A 16,302-nucleotide genomic window follows, 5' to 3' on the forward strand; every position below is an offset into this window, starting at 1 on the left:
AGATTAGATGATACGTACCACGATTCCCCACAAATGCAGTAAAATACCTACGTGTCTTGAACATGACATGCAACGTATACAAACAATATACGGATCCGTATTTTTCCAGATTCGGACAGTGTCCGTATCACGAAATTTACTGGTCTGGAGACTACCCGAATCTACACGTTTCTATATACAAAATACTTGCTTATTCTTCGCAAGTAACTGAATATCATGATGCTGATCTTGTTTGGTATTGCGCGCACCCACGTATAACGGTACTGATATTTTCCAATATCGCGGCGTATGAGCAGCTGCAGGGTACAGTATCGCCGTGTGTGCAAGTATCATGATAGCGACATTGTCCAGTATCGCGTGTGTGTAAGTATCATGGTGCTGATATGGTCTTGAACCTTGCCGTGTACGCAAGTATCAATTATACTGATATTGTCCGAATCGCAATGCATATATTATGCATGCAGTATCATGATACCGAAATATCGCGATATCACCGGGCCAGAAGCCCAGAAACGAGAAAATTGCATTGGCCTGCGGAAAAGTTTAGTTATTACTGTACGCGCGTACATTTATATATGCAAAAAAACTAATTAAGGAAGCAAGGACTTTATCGATGGAATTTTTTCTTCAACGTCAGCACTGCATTCAGTAGTAAACACACATAAATATTCTAAGTTGTTTAGCTAAAATGTAGCTAGGCTATATAATGTCAGGTGAATAAATAAAATACTGTTATTACACTATCAGGTTTCCGTTTTAAATTAAATATATGGTTAACTGTAAGTAGATATATAACGATCTCGATACAAAAACATTTTAGACACTGTATATGAAAAACTAGTTAGCAGGATTCTTCATCGCCGCCGACAATGCTTCCTTCAACGTCATCCTGGTCACTTTCATCGCTCTGAATACACCGTGCTAGCTGGCTTTCTGTCTCTGACTGACAGCTGGTAGTTGGTGGGTCCTTGCTCACTTCGGGTGGTGCCGACGTGGTTTCTTTGCGAACACTCTTTCTGCGGGAACCGGATGATGCCTTTTTAGTCCGGGATACTTTTCTTTTCGACGCTATTTCTTTACCAGCACAATGTCGTCCATCTTGCTGTAGGCCTATAGCTAAATTGCGTTGCTTCCGACCCGGTTGAAAATTTGCTTTGAGTGGCCAGTTTGGTAGATGAGGTGGAGGAATTCTAGATGAGGGAGGGCCATTGATTCGCTTGTTTTTTGGATGACTGGAAGACGCATCCTCTTCTAACCTAAGCTGAGTCTCCCAGATAATCTTATTCAATTCAGGACTTCTCCAAACGGCCGAGCGCACGATCCAAGAACCGTTTTGGGCACCTTTCCCGTCCTCCTCGTCACTCATTGCATATGCACCAACTTCGCGTATACGTTCCTTTTCTGCTTCATTTGCTATTTTCAATCGGCTCAGAAAAAGCTAGATGCCCGGAAAAAATACGACAGTTAGTAGAAACTCTAGCAAGTAGTTACCAAGTATATGTTGTGCACAAAGTAGAGTGTATCCAAAAATGATGACACTGTAGAAATCAGAATTCGATCGTTGTACAGTAGAATAAAGCAAGCCGATTTTACGCAGATACATTTACGACTCCTGCAAGTACCTGGTGAAATACTAAACAATTATTGGACGAGGTTGAGCAAAATATGTTGATTTATCAGTGGTGAGCAGGTCAATCATTTGCCGATGCCGAAGGCCGAGGCAAATAATTGATCTGCGAACCACTGATAAATCACGATATTTTGCGATGACCGAGTTCAATAATTGTTTTATCATTCACTTTATTATTTGTGAACTTTTTTCACTTGCACCGCTAAGAAGCCATTTAAGTGCAAAGACTGGCAAGACTTGTAGAATTCATATACATAAACTACATGCAAGTGACAAAAAACTATTTTACAACAACGTTTCATTAAAACGGAAAAACAATACAATTTTCATAAGTTAGTATAAATCACCTTCGGATAATTCAGGACTGAACTGCTATGTTTGCAAAAACAAAGAGCGGTAGTCAACGACCGAAGTGGACTCAAATGCGCATGAACAACCAATATTTGCAGTTCAATCGCGTTTTGACGAATTGCGCATGGTCAATAAACTGCTTGTACCTATTATTTGCAGTTGACGTATTATTTGCAGCAGTTATTTGCAGGTAAATTAACCAATCAAAATTGAGCAAATAATAAAGTGAATGATAATAGCTATTACTAAGGACGTACTCACTCTTCTTCTCCCAGATGTCATCTTTTTGTCCCTTTGTTTCTTGTCTGCCGCTTCTCGTCTTTCTGGTAGGTTATCAAGAAATTGCACCCGTTTTGTTTCGTAATATCTGCTGATAGCCCCTTGTAGACAAAGAAACACGTATTAACATTTAGGTGGATTCCTACACGTTCTTTTTAACAAGAAAAATCAGGGTCCGTAAATAACTTAGTAGTTATTTTAATACATTAGACAAAGTGTAACAATTATATTGAAGTACAGGAAAATTAAAGGGAATTAAAATACATTGACATAATATATTCATAATACAGGGTGTATCAGAAAAAACTAGAATATTTTAAAATGTCCAGAAAACTATCATTTTATCAAAATATCTCAAAAATATATTTACGTCTAAGTATTTTAGCATCTCCTGGATTATCTAACAGGAAAACTATCAGAAAAATTAACCTAAAAAAGCGGGAGAACGGTTTGTAAAAGCCTCATTTTTAACCGCTTGCGCAAAGAAAATGAGAGGTTCAAAACCCAAGTTCATTTAAAGAGATGAAAGTTTGGACTCTTTTGTGCAATGTATTAAAATTTCAGGAAATTTGATAAACATTAAGTCCGCCGTGAAACGTTTCAAAATTGGACTTTTTTCCGTTTACTCCGCTCTCTCGTAACCTTTTTTCATGCAAGAATGATTACATGCATGAGTAATGGTTCAAATGACGTCCTTACAATCCTATTGTTATACCTCCTTACATTGATGCTGTATCTAATAATGCTATTGTTAAAAATAAACTACGCAAAAACGTCAAACAGTACACAATTGCAAACAAGAGCAGAGTTTACAAAATTTGTTGTTAGTTCTCAACATGTCCTCCATTTCTTTGCATGCAAACTTCTGCCCTACTTTTGCATTCTCCAGGTGTAATTACCAGAACTCTTTGTTAAATAAAACAATGAAACAAGAGTATTCATTGTTAGTTATGCTTAAGTACGTCATTCGAACCATCACTCATGCATGTAATCATTCTTGCATGAAAAAAGGTTACGAGAGAGCGGAGCAAACGGGAAAAAGTCCAATTTTGAAACGTTTCACGGCAGACTAAATGTTTATCAAATTTCCTGAAATTTTGATACATTGCACAAAAGGGTCCAAACTTTCATCTCTTTAAATAAACTTGGATTTTAAGCCTCTCATTTTCTTTGCGCAAGCGGTTAAAAATGAGGCTTTTACAAACCGTTCTCCAGCTTTTTTAGGTTAATTTTTCTGATAGCTTTTACTGTTAGATAAGCCAGAAGATGCTAAAATACTTAGACGTAAGTATATTTTTGAGATATTTTGATAAAATGATAGTTTTTTGGACATTTTAAAATCTTCTAGTTTTTTCTGATACACCCTGTATAGTGTCCACTGCAACATAAAATGGCGTTTTAGGATTTCCTTCGAATAATATTTGTACCAATTATTTTGCAAACGGGTTCGCGAGCCCCAAATATTATTTTTTTGTGTTGTGATGTAATTATCAATTAATATCGCCCGCCGGTATAGAAACGTACAGTTCAAGCTGACTCTTCCACAGTTCCTCTACGCGCAATTTCTAAGTATATGCAATGCTTGCTGCAAGGACTCATGGGCAGTGTCCGATAGAATTGCCAGGGACTGTGTCAAAAACTTGTCAGAACAGTCGAAAAAATGGAAATACGTTAAATTGCGACTTTACAGTCAAACCCGTGTGTTCCTTGTCCCCTCTATGTTCCCGACAGGCGAGAGCCTGTTCTATGATTCCACTATGGACGGAAGTTTCAATAAAACGCGCCGGGCGGATTTACAATGTTGTAAACTGTGGCTAAACGTGGCACGTCGCATTTATTTTTGTCAACGTTACGTTTGCGTGGACCCATCATATTTGTCGAGAGGTATAAGTAAATCTACTTACCTGAAATAGTTGCTTTACTGTGTGTGCTATTCTCTTTCACTAATTCTTCAAGGAGAAAAGCTTTAACTGAATTGTAATGAGCACTACCCACACTAAACAGATGTTGGAGAGGCAATAAAAATATATTAGATACCGTGAATGCACTTTGTAATTTTGGATGTTACAGGAAAATGACAACATATTTTTATTCTTCTGAATGAAAGAACTTCAAAAATTATCCAATAACTGCAATAACTTCCTGTTAACAGTTTTGATACCTCTCTTTGTTTCGAACTTATTGATCGCGTCGCGTAGCGAGCAGTTTCAAAATGGGCTGTTGTGTGTTTCTCCTGCTTTGAACATGCGACTATAGTTCGGTATATGGTTCATTTTCATTATTAAGAACATTTACGACACAAAATTTGCATAGCTAGGCTGGCTACGCCGCTGTGAACGACGCGATCATAACGCCTAGTAGGCGTCTTGTTTCACTTTAAAACATTCACTTCGTCCACGATCTAATTGGTGTGCGTAAATTATGTATGCAAAGGCACTACTGATAACATCACAAGCGTCCCAGGCAAGTGAGCTTTTATCTAAAATTAATAAGGTGTCTATTTTTTAACTTTTAATCTGCTTTATCGAACAGAAACTTATAATAATTAACAGTTTAAAGACATTCTCTTTTAAACAATTTAAGAATATCTTAATTATGATTTATCCGCTTATTTCAGAAGCAGTTTCTAGCAGCTAGTCTACCCAGCTTGGGATGTCATCAAGATATGAGTTATATTTTGCAATACTTTGATCCAAATGTACAAAGTTTGAAGTGAAATAACTTGGGCATGAATAGATGAGATATGGGAAATAGAATAACTTGGGCATGAATAGAGATATGGGAATAGAAATATACAATCGCAAATAGAAATCATAAAAGAAGTTATTGAATCATTTTTAATTTTCTTTTCATGGCAACAATAAAAAAATATATTGCCATAATTTCCTTTGAATAACTAATGATGGAAGGACATTTTGTCTTGCCCATAGGCTCAGTGATGCCACAATGGGCATTAAATAAACTACAAATAGAATACGGTACTCTGAGAAAATTAATATGAAAGTAATATTAAAGTCAAGCTATTAATTCTTGGCGATTATGACTATTCTACACTGTATTTGCTGTGCATAATTGATACATTGGCTGAACATGTGTTGTATGAGTGTGCAAACACATACCCCTGACTTCCATTAAATTGCCGTTCGTGGTCTTGCTGGTTGTGCAGCAACCGAACATCATCCTTTAGAAAAGAAAATCAGATTTAAAACAATTTAAATGGAAAGAATGTTCCCATTTTGCTCTATTTGACAACAATGCACTACCCAAACCTTAAACATATATACAGTATATAAATAGGCTGTCAAATTATTTATCCTTGCCAAAACTCTTAGAATTTTACTTATATGTACAGCATAAAGAATACATTGAAGCAAGTTGCCCATGCCCTTACCAAACTGACATTGTGGCTAATATGTAACAGACTTTCTGTGATGTGAAACACATTTAGTTTTCCTGAAGATAAAATATTTATTGATCATCTATCAGATAGATATGCAAATGTACATACTGTATTTCACCAATACAAGCTTTCGAGACAAAAAACCACAGTCAAATGGTTTATCTCAACCACAGTGTCTCAACCCATCAAGCGAAGCATTGGACAATTCCAGCTTAGACTAAATTTTTATAACGGCAATTAAGAGAGATGAAAACCAACACCACAGCTGAAAAGAGCATAATAAACTTAGTAAAATTTAATGTTTGGTCGCTAAATGTTGTATAATGCCGCGGAAGATATTAGTCCTCTGAGTTTCGTAAATTTTGTATAAATTTTGTATTACGTGCAGGAGAAATAACCACTTTTGGGCTAAAATGGATGCTTGTGGATTTGTCTTAACTTAATGTGGGGAATTTCCGAAGTGGGAACGCGGTTTTCAAACCACGCACCAAACCAGTGCCCCAGCACGCGTTCCCAGGTTTCCGTGGAACGCGTTTGGAACGCATTTTGGGTAATATCTTTATGTTTCGCGGGCGAGTATATTTCTCTTTGATGTTGGCTAACTGCTGACCCTGGTTTTGCACGTAGCATTGGAATGACATGGGGGAGATGTTATGCATTCTTCAACATCTGAAATGGCAGTTGTAGCAATTTTATTTTTTATTGTTTTTTACTGAAAAATTTCTGGAAAAAAATTATCTCCGTTGTATAACCTGTGCAGTTAAACCCGTCTCCTGTATACCCAGTATTACATGTGCACATATAAGATCCATCTGTGTTATTGCACGTAGCATTGGAATGATATGGGGGAGATGTTACGCATTCGTCAATATCTGAAATGGCAGTTGAAGGAATTTTATTTTTCTATGTGTTTTACTCAAACATTTCTGAAAAAAATATCTCCGTTGTATAACCTGTCAAACATAAACATATGACCGCATTTTGGAACCGTTCGGAACACGTCCCGGACGCGTTCGGAATACAAATGGAACGCGAACGCACTGTCAAGTTACTTCTGAGCAGTACCAAAATAGCCAAGGAGCAGCGTAGCAGTGTTGCCCAAAATCTTGTAATAAAATGAGTATCATCCACTGCCTGAAAGAGGAAAAACAGAGCTTCTCGACGTTTCGACGTAAGGGCCTCCATCAAGAGAAGGGCCTTCGGTCGAGAAGCTCTGTTTGTTCTCTTTCAGGCAGTGGATGATACTTCTGAGCAGTACTGCACTCTTCAAAGTTTCTGGTTGAGGATAGATGAAATTGCTTTGAAATTATTGTTCCTGATTATAGTGACTCCCTACCCAGTACAACAGACACTTTTAAACTCAAAGAAACTTTCATTTGATCAAAACCCATGGTTGCCTGGAGGCGTCCCTTGATGACTAAAGTTAACTTTTGTTAGGCACAAAGTGCTCAAGCTTGAACTATTTAGAGGTCTGAATTTATGTTTAGGTTGCAGTAAATGTTTCAAGGAATTTCCAAGGTCCAGTTTTGGAGAAAAAGCAGACTTTTCAGGTTTTGACAGAGAAAAATGGCTCAGTAGATCAAACAAAAAACACCGTACTGATGCTGAGAGAGAATGTTTTGCAAGGACCCAAACTGATGCAAAGAAAGTTGCATCTGAAACTGGAGCACGTTATTCAGCATTGTTGATTGATCCAATGCACAACTTGCTATTAGGAACTGCTAAACACGTTCTTAAAACATGGATAAAGTTTGGTCTTATCAGCGATGATGATTTTGACAAGATACAAAGACGTGTGGACGTGGCAAAAGCTCCATCAAATATTGGACGTTTGCCAAAAAAAATTGGTAATGGATTTGCAGGGTTCACTGAAGATCAGTTGAAGAATTGGGTTTGCATATTTTCCCTGTTTGCCTTAAAGGACATAACCCCAGAAGACCACCACCTAATGTGGACGAAGTTTGTACGTGCTTGCCAACTGTTATGTTCACGAATCATTACAAAAGATGAGTGTATAGATGCAGACAGCAATCTGGTATCTTTCTGCAAGATGTTTGAAACCTTATATGGAAAGAACAAGTGCACACCAAATATGCATCTCCATCCTCGCCACAAAAAATGCATATTAGATTATGGTCAGCAGGTTCCCTGTATACAGTGCTCCCTCTGCATTACATTCAGTCATAATTTTACTCAATTGCCCATTTTTGGGAAGAGAGGGGACTCAACCTTCCATTGAGAACTGGGGGCTGGATCCCCCCCAGTCTCCCCTTAGTTCCTATGCCTATGCAAAGTAGTCTGCCATTGAACTGAACACTGTAGTTGTCTAGATCTTTTCCTATTGGGTTGTTGTTGCAAAATATGATATGGCCATCGTAAAGTTTGACAATGTGTTACCTTTATGGTGCATTGTTTGTTAACTGATTTAATTATTACCATATTCTCTCGATTAACGCTTTCACCACTAAAGGCCCCACATTAACAAGTAAAATTGTTTGGCGTTGGAAAGAGTGAAATATATAACGACTGTCCTGATAGTGTTAGGGTTAAACCCGGGCTTGCTCTTCTCAAACCCTTTGGACGGTGGGGTTATTAGAGGGGGGGGGGGGTTATTTGAGAGGGGTCTATTTAGTTTTCCATAAAACCTCAGATAATTTTCCACAAAATGTAAGGTATTATGTCATCATGGCATTGATCTAAAATGCAGATTTCCTCATCACTGTAAACAATTAGTAGTCATGTGATGCTTTAAATTAACACTGTGGCGCAAGCAAAGGAGATTTGCATTTCAGATTGAAATAACACGCTAACTTGAACCTCCAGCTAACAGATAGGCTTTGGTTTCCATGTGCTTATTAATTTCCTTATGTTATACAGGTATTCAGATCATGAGAAAGTTTATGAGAGACAAAGCTGTAGGACAAACTACATTTTCACATGACCTAACAGAATTTCAGCAAATTTTGGAGTTTACATCTGCCACTACACAAAAAGAAACCCTTTTACAAACTGCCATGCAGCCGCATATGTTTATAAAACACCTATTATCTCAGCATGGTTTTCGACGAGAAGTTGATTTAACAAAGAATGATAGTCAATTACCATTACCACCAATGAAGAGATTTGCTTTGGATGTATATTATGTAAAAGAGCTACAAGATATGTTTGAGAACATTAATGAAGCTGATCGAATTGGCGGAGTGGCGGAATAATGGTATGGGGATGCATCAATTCAAGGGGAACTGGATGTCTCTCTAAGGTGAACGGTAGGCTTAACGGGCCAGGGAACATTTCTGTCTTGGAGAATGCACTTATTCCCACAACTCACATGTTGGCTATGCATAATGGCTGGGTATTTCAGCAAGACAATGCCACCTACCATACGTATACCTCAAGGGTAGCAAGGAATTGGTTTGAGGATGAGGAAATTACAGTCATGGACTGGCCAGCAAAATCACCAGATCTCAACCCGATAGAGAATCTGTGGGACCATGTTAAAACTATGGTTCAAGAGAAAAATCCTAAAAATAGCAATGAACTATGGGACAGTACTAGTGTCCAAACTGCTTGGAGAGAATTCCCTCAAGATAACCTAAGGAACTTGATAGATAGCATGCCTCGCAGGTGTAAAGTCATCGCAAAGGCTAGAAGAGGGCCTACTAAATACTAAATACAAAAATTGGACATATTTAATTTAATTTACAGTTTCAGAAGAGTGACTTTATGCATTCCTGTATTAAGTCGTAAAAAATAACTTCGGAGCAGTTCTTTTTGACCGCCAGTGTAAATGAGTCACATGATGCAATGGCGTAACTAGAATGATAATTGGGGGTGAATATTCATGTACTCAGTTCTGCCCGATGTATTTCTTTTATAAGCGCAATAGCGCAATAGCTTACAATAGAAATCCGTCGGGCAGAACTGAATATATGAACACCCCCCCCCCCTCCCATGCAATTATTGTTCTAGTTACGCCCCTGCATGATGTAATATACGATACGTTATTATTAATGTTTTTAGAACGAAACAGACCCTGTTCAAACTTGATCATGAAACAAATGGGCAAGGTCTCGACAAGAATCTAGACAAGCCAGGTGATAAACCGAAGTCAGTATTAATCATTGGTGACTCCATGATTAAAAATAGAGACCCCCGAACGAAAGCTCTCCAAAAAAACAGTACATAAACGATCCTTCCCTGGAAAAAGAATCGAAGAAATTGACGACTAAATAGACAATATACATATGAATACCGAATTATCGCATATAATTATTCATGCTGGCACAATTAATCTGCCCTCGGAAAGCGTTGGCTCGTGTACTCGGAAAATTCAAAAGCTGGCTTTGAAAACCCATAGGAAATTTCAAAATTCTAAGATTGGCATCTCTAGCCTTATACATAGAGAGAATATAAATATGTAGAGTGGAGGGCAAAAGTTTGAGTCCAGTCGTTGTAGAATTACAGTATTAAATCTTGGCAGTGTATTCGAGTTAAGACATGCGTGCTAGTGTTTCAGTACTGTAAACCACATTAATTGCACACTGTTTTGGTCCCAATGATCTAAATTATAACACAATAAAGTTCTCTTTCCTTTACACTGCCCAGGACGGGTAAGAAAAAGGGCAAAGTGGTGGTGCAAAAGAACAAATAGTTGCATTAAGTATTGAAAGATTCTTTCCTCGTAAGATCGCAGAGAAAGTGAGAAATTCAAAAGGTGGTATGCCACTAACCTTGGAGAGGTTCGAAGAAACTAAATCCTACTTAAGCAAACTTTTAGCTGCTTCGGTCATGCTGGGTTTGGCAATATTGAAAGATATAATAGGATCCTAATTAAAGAAAAGTATCATCCAATTCTTCAAGGACATGGAATTTCATCTGGTACAAAGATGATCGCGCGTCTAACTACATGATAATCACCATAAGCACATGAACATTTTCTTTGTGCCAGAAATCTTTTAGAAGCAAACTCGTTCTGGTGATCTCGATCTCATGACTTTCCACTTCAAATTCCAGATCTAAACTTATGGAACACTTGTAGGACCGTTTTAACTGGAAAAGGGCGAGGCACAGACCCACCAGCCAGGATGACTTGAGGCAAGTGGTCAACGAATGCTGGCAAGGTATTGAACGTGCGACATTAAAAAACCTATGGAATATATGCCAGCAAGAATAAAGGCCGTTTCAAGAGCAAAAAAGAGGCATACTAAGCATTAACATGTAATGCATGTTTGCACATTAACATACTTTAAATGAATATCATAACATCTCATAGTTGTTGTATAGCATGTATTTTTCACTTTACTTTTTTCCTTTTTTCTAGTTCACTTATCGGTATAAGGTTTTCTGTAGAATATTAATATATGCTGCTAAAAAAATGAAATACAGTCACTAAACTCAAACTTCTGCCTCCTACTGTATGTCAGCTAAGCTATTGGAGCTCAACAAAAAGTTAAGGAGATGGCCGATAACAATGGCTTTGTTTATATTGATAATTCATATTATATTGGTGGAACGTGCCTTAATGGTAGAAATTCTATTTCGTCATTAGTTACGTCACTATGGAGTCACAATGAGATATGCGCGCGCATATCAAGCAGTCAGTTTTTGCACGTGTTTACAAGCAAGTAGTCTGTGAAATTTTTTAAGCGGAAATATTTAGATTTTTTATTCATTTATTAGATTTTTTATTCATCTATTCATACGTAACGTCGGTAAAAATGAGTCAAAACGTTGTGGACGAAGATGAACTTTTGGCAGAAGACGACGAAGACCAAGTTCAGGAGCAACAAGATGAAACAAATGATGTAAAGAATGTGATGACCAACTTTTCGAAATCGCATTAAATTATGGCGGGCTCTATGCAAGCGATGGAAGTATCGCTAAAACCAGTGGCGTAGCCAGCCTGACGATTTTGTCCCGCTATGTAAATTTCGAGCAATTATAATTATTCATGTCTTTTGAAATCTATTGTTTTCACAGTCAGTGAACACTAAAATATTAGCATAGCGGGACAAATCGACAGGCTGGCTACGCTACTGGCTAAAACGCCTGCATTCCCCAGCTTCAACAGCGACGGTTCAGCTAAAGAAGAGAAAAGCATCTATTATGGACGTGACGGACGATAATGTCGACGATTTATCACCGCCTGTTCATTCTATTGACCCTTCCAATGCCGACTCGGCCGAAGGTGATCAATCAGCTCGACTTGAGCAACCGGACAGCAATGACTCACTGTTGTTTGACATTGAACAAGACTTCTTGCAGCAAGAGGACACCGGCCCGGCAATATCACAGAAGCTAGCTGAAATTATTAACCAATGACGAAATAGAATTTAAAAATTAAACGAGACTTACCTGGAAGTGTAAGTTGAAGTTTGATTGTAATTCTATGAGTTATTAGTAAGGAACTAGGGAGTCACCCACCCTTTGTTGGTATGCATTACCCTCCCTGGGGGTACAATCACTATCACCGCTTTAAAGACTGACTGCTTGATATGCGCGCGCATATCTCATTGTGACTCCCTAGTTCCTTACTAATAACTCATAGAATTACAATCAAACTTCAACTTACACTTCCAGGTATAAGTCTCGTTTAATTTTTAAATTATGTATGCATGTTTATATAGTAGACTATATAAACATGCAATGGTTGCAACAACATTGACGATTATATTCAACAAGATTCAACAACATTGTTAACAATACTGTTCGCAGGGTGCAGCACAACATTGTTCACTTCTGTTTTTAACAACTTGCATCAACATGATGATTTTTACGCGTGTAGTTTAAAACGAAATTCCTCCTTATTGTCTCGATAACAGACAGCTTACTGTTTTTGATCAAAGATCGCACTTCTCTTGTATCGACATTTGCATCGGCTCTGCAGGAAGGCTACATTTACATACTCATATCTTTGTAATGACCGGTTAGCCTGAAATACTCCCAAATCGTATATCCAATGTTGGGTTTTTATTCGATCTAAAATTAATAAAGTTTACAATATAATTTAAGTTTTAATTATGTCTGTTTCCTTAATTTGTGGCGAGTTTCCAAGGCGTGTTCAGCCGGTTAGCACAAAAAATATAGCGGTTAATTTCGATTCGAATTTTCGATTGTTAATTTCGATAAAAATTTTAAATATTTTTATAAACTGTTCGTTGAAAACTACGCGCGTTCCCAGACAATTTTCCCACTTGTTGAGAATTACCGCGGACTTGTTAAATGGCATAAGCGAAATACGGATTTAGAATTTTGTGGTTTAGGGCATGAATGCTTTGCTTTGGTTACAACGTAAACAGATCTACCATCTTTTTGAACATGGCGCTTATGTGAATGGCAAGGATACTTACGGGAGGACAGTCTTGCACTACGCTGTTACTAAAGGTTTGCTAGATATCTAGCACTGATTTCTAGTGGAATATCTTGTTGAACATGGCGATGATGTAAATGGCAAGGGTACTTACGAGGACAGTTTTGTACTACGCTGCTACTGAAGCTATGCTAGAAATAGTGGAATATCTTTTTGAACATGGCGCTTATGTAAATGGCAAGGATACTTACGGGAGGACAGTCTTGCACTACGCTGTTACTAAAGGTATGCTAGAAATAGTGGAATATCTTGTTGAACATGGCGCTGATGTAAATGGCAAGGATACTCACGGGAAGACAGTCTTGCACTACGCTGTTACTACAGGTATGCTAGAAATAGTGAAATAACTTGTTGAACATGGCGCTGATGTAAATGGCGAGGGTACTGACGGATGGACAGTGCTGTACACCGCTGTCGCTGAAGGTAGGCTAGAAATAGTTAAATATATTGTTTAACAGGGTGCTGACTTAACTCTGAAAAGTAAAAGCAGCGTTCATACTCTTGGCATTGACATCCTGAAGATCGCTGTTGTGAAGAATTCACTTGCTTTGGTCAATCTTGAAGCATGAAGTTTACGATCCACGACGTGGTAGCATGAAGTTTACGATCCACGACGTGGTAGCACGAAGTTTACTATCCACGACGTGGTAGCACGACAAGCTTTAATCTGCTGCGCGACTGCAACACAATTGGGTTTCGTCCCTGTTTAGCCAGGCTCGTGTGATGTGTGAATATTGTTAATGATTTATTGCCTTTATTTATGTAAACATTCAAATGCTTTTTTACTTCGTTCTTCAGACCACAGAAAACTTATGCTTTTTTAATATTAATTTTCTCCCCATAGGTTGAAACACAGATGCAGGCTTTTGTTGCAAAGAATCAATTCAAAATTGGCGATGGTGGTTTTTCTTGTGTCTATGTTGGTCTCATGAAGGATGGAAGTGAAGTTGCTGTTAAGAGAATTTTGGTACAAAGCGAGGACAAAACAGTTGAAACCGAACAGGAAATCATGAATCTTATTAAAACAGACAACTCTCCCTTTATAGTGAAATATCGACATTTTCACCGTGACGATACCTTCATGTATCTTATTCTTGATCTTTGCGATGAAACCTTGAGGGAAGGTGTTCATGCATGCAGTATTGAACATCTACAAGAGCATGGGCCACGAATGATTAGGGAAATTCTATCAGGATTTGATATTCTTCATAGTAAAGGAATATTGCACAGAGATCTAAAACCATCAAACGTCCTGGTTGATATCGAAGGCCGCATGAAATTGGCAGACTTTGGAATAAGGCGCGTTCTAAATGACGATGAAACGACAGTTCAAACATACGCTAAAGGTACTGAAGGATGGGTTCCACCGGAAGTAATTGAAGCAGGAGAGAAGCACGAAAAAGGTCCCTTCAAAAAGAAATCAGATGTCCACGTCACGGGTATGATTGCTTTCTTCATCTTAACTGAAGGCGAACACCCTTTTGGTTCTAAGTTAGTTCAAATGAAAAATATTTTTAAAGGAAACTATGTCAATTTAAAGAAACTTGGTGATCGCAGAGCTCGAAAGTTTGTGTCGTGGCTGATTAATCACAATATTGATAAGAGACCTCACGCTCACGAAGCACTGAGAGATTCTTTCGTTAATGGAAACTAATAGAAACGAAATACAGAACTTTTCTACAGAGATGAAAGAAACATAAGAAGTTGACAAGCATTCTTAAAAATTCCTGCTCATATAAATGACGCACAGTGACAGCGAGTTTTATGTCCGAACTAGTAGCCAGATTGTTTAGTGATAATCTGTCGAATCAGTCGCGGACTGACAAATACTTACCTTGACAAATATAAACTGTTTATGATAGTTGAGAGTTTGTACGTCAAACTAACTTGTTCTATTTATATGTATAGCAGTATTGTCTATATATATATATATACTTTCCGTTCTTTGAAAGGAAACTTACTGGTTTCATAAATTTTCAATATTGTAATCTGTGTTTAAAAATATGATAGTTAAAATTAAGCCATATATCAAGACCTTCATAACCTTAACAAATCTGCGAATGGTCCCTAAATCTCTGTGTGGAAATTCAAAAGAAAATTTGTAGCGACAAAAATTCGACAAAATTTTGGGAAAAACCAGCATATAGTTTCTGTGTGGAACTTTTACGTTTTCCAAAAAAGATTAGGGAAAACAAGAAAGTGAAACACGTGCCGCGCTTTCTTTTTTCAGTTACTGATCTATATACTATTGGCTGAACGCGATATTTGTGTACACTTTACCTTTGTGTACATTTCGTTCGTAAGAATTTAGGAACATTATCAGAGATTAGTTTACTATATTTCAATATTTGGGGTATTTTGTTATTGTATAAGGGGCAAGTTTCGTAAATATAAAAAGTGATGCCTACCTAATCTAACTATATATTATTACACTATGTTACCGAAAAATTACCGAAAAATTTCTTGCGTACAAATTATCACGCAATTTTTGGCTGCTGTGGCCTGGGTAAAAAACTGAGCTACTTTACCTGTATATAGAAGCCAATCCATCGCAAGACATCAGCGAATACTTGTAGCTATATTTTCATTCCAGATTTCGAAGTAATTCAGTGTTAAGACTCTCGTGTGCTCTCGCAGTTCCTGAAAAGACTATAAAACTATAATTGACCTCAACTTTGTACTTTCAAATGTCTTGTAAATCAAATTGCCACATGGTTCGTGGAGGTCCTTAAAAAAACTTGAAAAGTGCATGAATAAAAGAACCAGTTTTAAGGGCACTTGAAAAGTACTTAGAATACTGGATAAAGATGTTTGAAAATAGCTTAAAGAATAGAGCATCATTTTATAATTTCCGGCGAGACAAAAGAGTCCTTGTAAACTTTGGAGAGGCTCTTTTACAGTCGCTAAGCTAGAAACGAGTTTTGTTATGTTATTTTGTTATAGTTTATGGGATGTAATGCACATTGTTATTATTAAAGGCATTACTACTTCGGCCTGCTAGTGATTGCACAGCTTTGAAGTCTCATTGTGACTCCCTAGTGACGTAACTAATGACGAAATAGAACTTAAAAATTAAACGAGACTTACCCGGAAGTGTAAGTTGAAGTTTGATTGTAATTCTATGAGTTATTAGTAAGGAACTAGGGAGACAAAAGAGGCCTTGTAAACAAACACGTTCATTGGCTTAGAACGAAATCAAATTTTCAGACACACGACGAATAGATTTTTGTCCCTTTTTACATTCGTTTCTAGCATGGTTTGGGTCTTTAGGAC

At 37.6% G+C, this 16,302-nt stretch overlaps 1 protein-coding gene across 1 annotated transcript; it reads right to left on the reverse strand.

Annotated features, from left to right (window-relative positions):
* Positions 1–718: 718 nt before the first annotated feature.
* On the reverse strand, positions 719–16,055 carry LOC114536768 (uncharacterized protein C14orf93 homolog). Its single transcript, XM_028558121.1, has 7 exons — positions 16,018–16,055; positions 15,928–15,937; positions 15,558–15,605; positions 5,380–5,441; positions 4,165–4,256; positions 2,243–2,361; positions 719–1,438 (listed from the first exon to the last, which is right to left on the reverse strand). Exons 1-7 carry the CDS (start codon positions 16,053–16,055, stop codon positions 842–844), a joined length of 966 nt encoding a protein of 321 aa, XP_028413922.1. The 3' UTR covers positions 719–841.
* Between the last annotated feature and the right edge of the window lie 247 nt (positions 16,056–16,302).

Source organism: Dendronephthya gigantea, unplaced genomic scaffold (genome assembly GCF_004324835.1).
Source record: "Dendronephthya gigantea isolate DGI-Jeju-01 unplaced genomic scaffold, DenGig_1.0 000144F, whole genome shotgun sequence".
Classification (NCBI taxonomy): domain Eukaryota; kingdom Metazoa; phylum Cnidaria; class Anthozoa; order Malacalcyonacea; family Nephtheidae; genus Dendronephthya; species Dendronephthya gigantea.

Coding starts and splice junctions, on each gene's coding strand:
- LOC114536768 (XM_028558121.1), bottom strand. CDS start 16,055: ATGAGACTTCAAAGCTGTGCAATCACTAGCAGGCCGAA. Junction 2,362..4,164: donor CAGTAAAGCAACTATTTCAG/GTAAGTAGATTT, acceptor TTTGTCTACAAG/GGGCTATCAGCAGATATTAC. Junction 1,439..2,242: donor TGACATCTGGGAGAAGAAGA/GTGAGTACGTCC, acceptor CCGGGCATCTAG/CTTTTTCTGAGCCGATTGAA.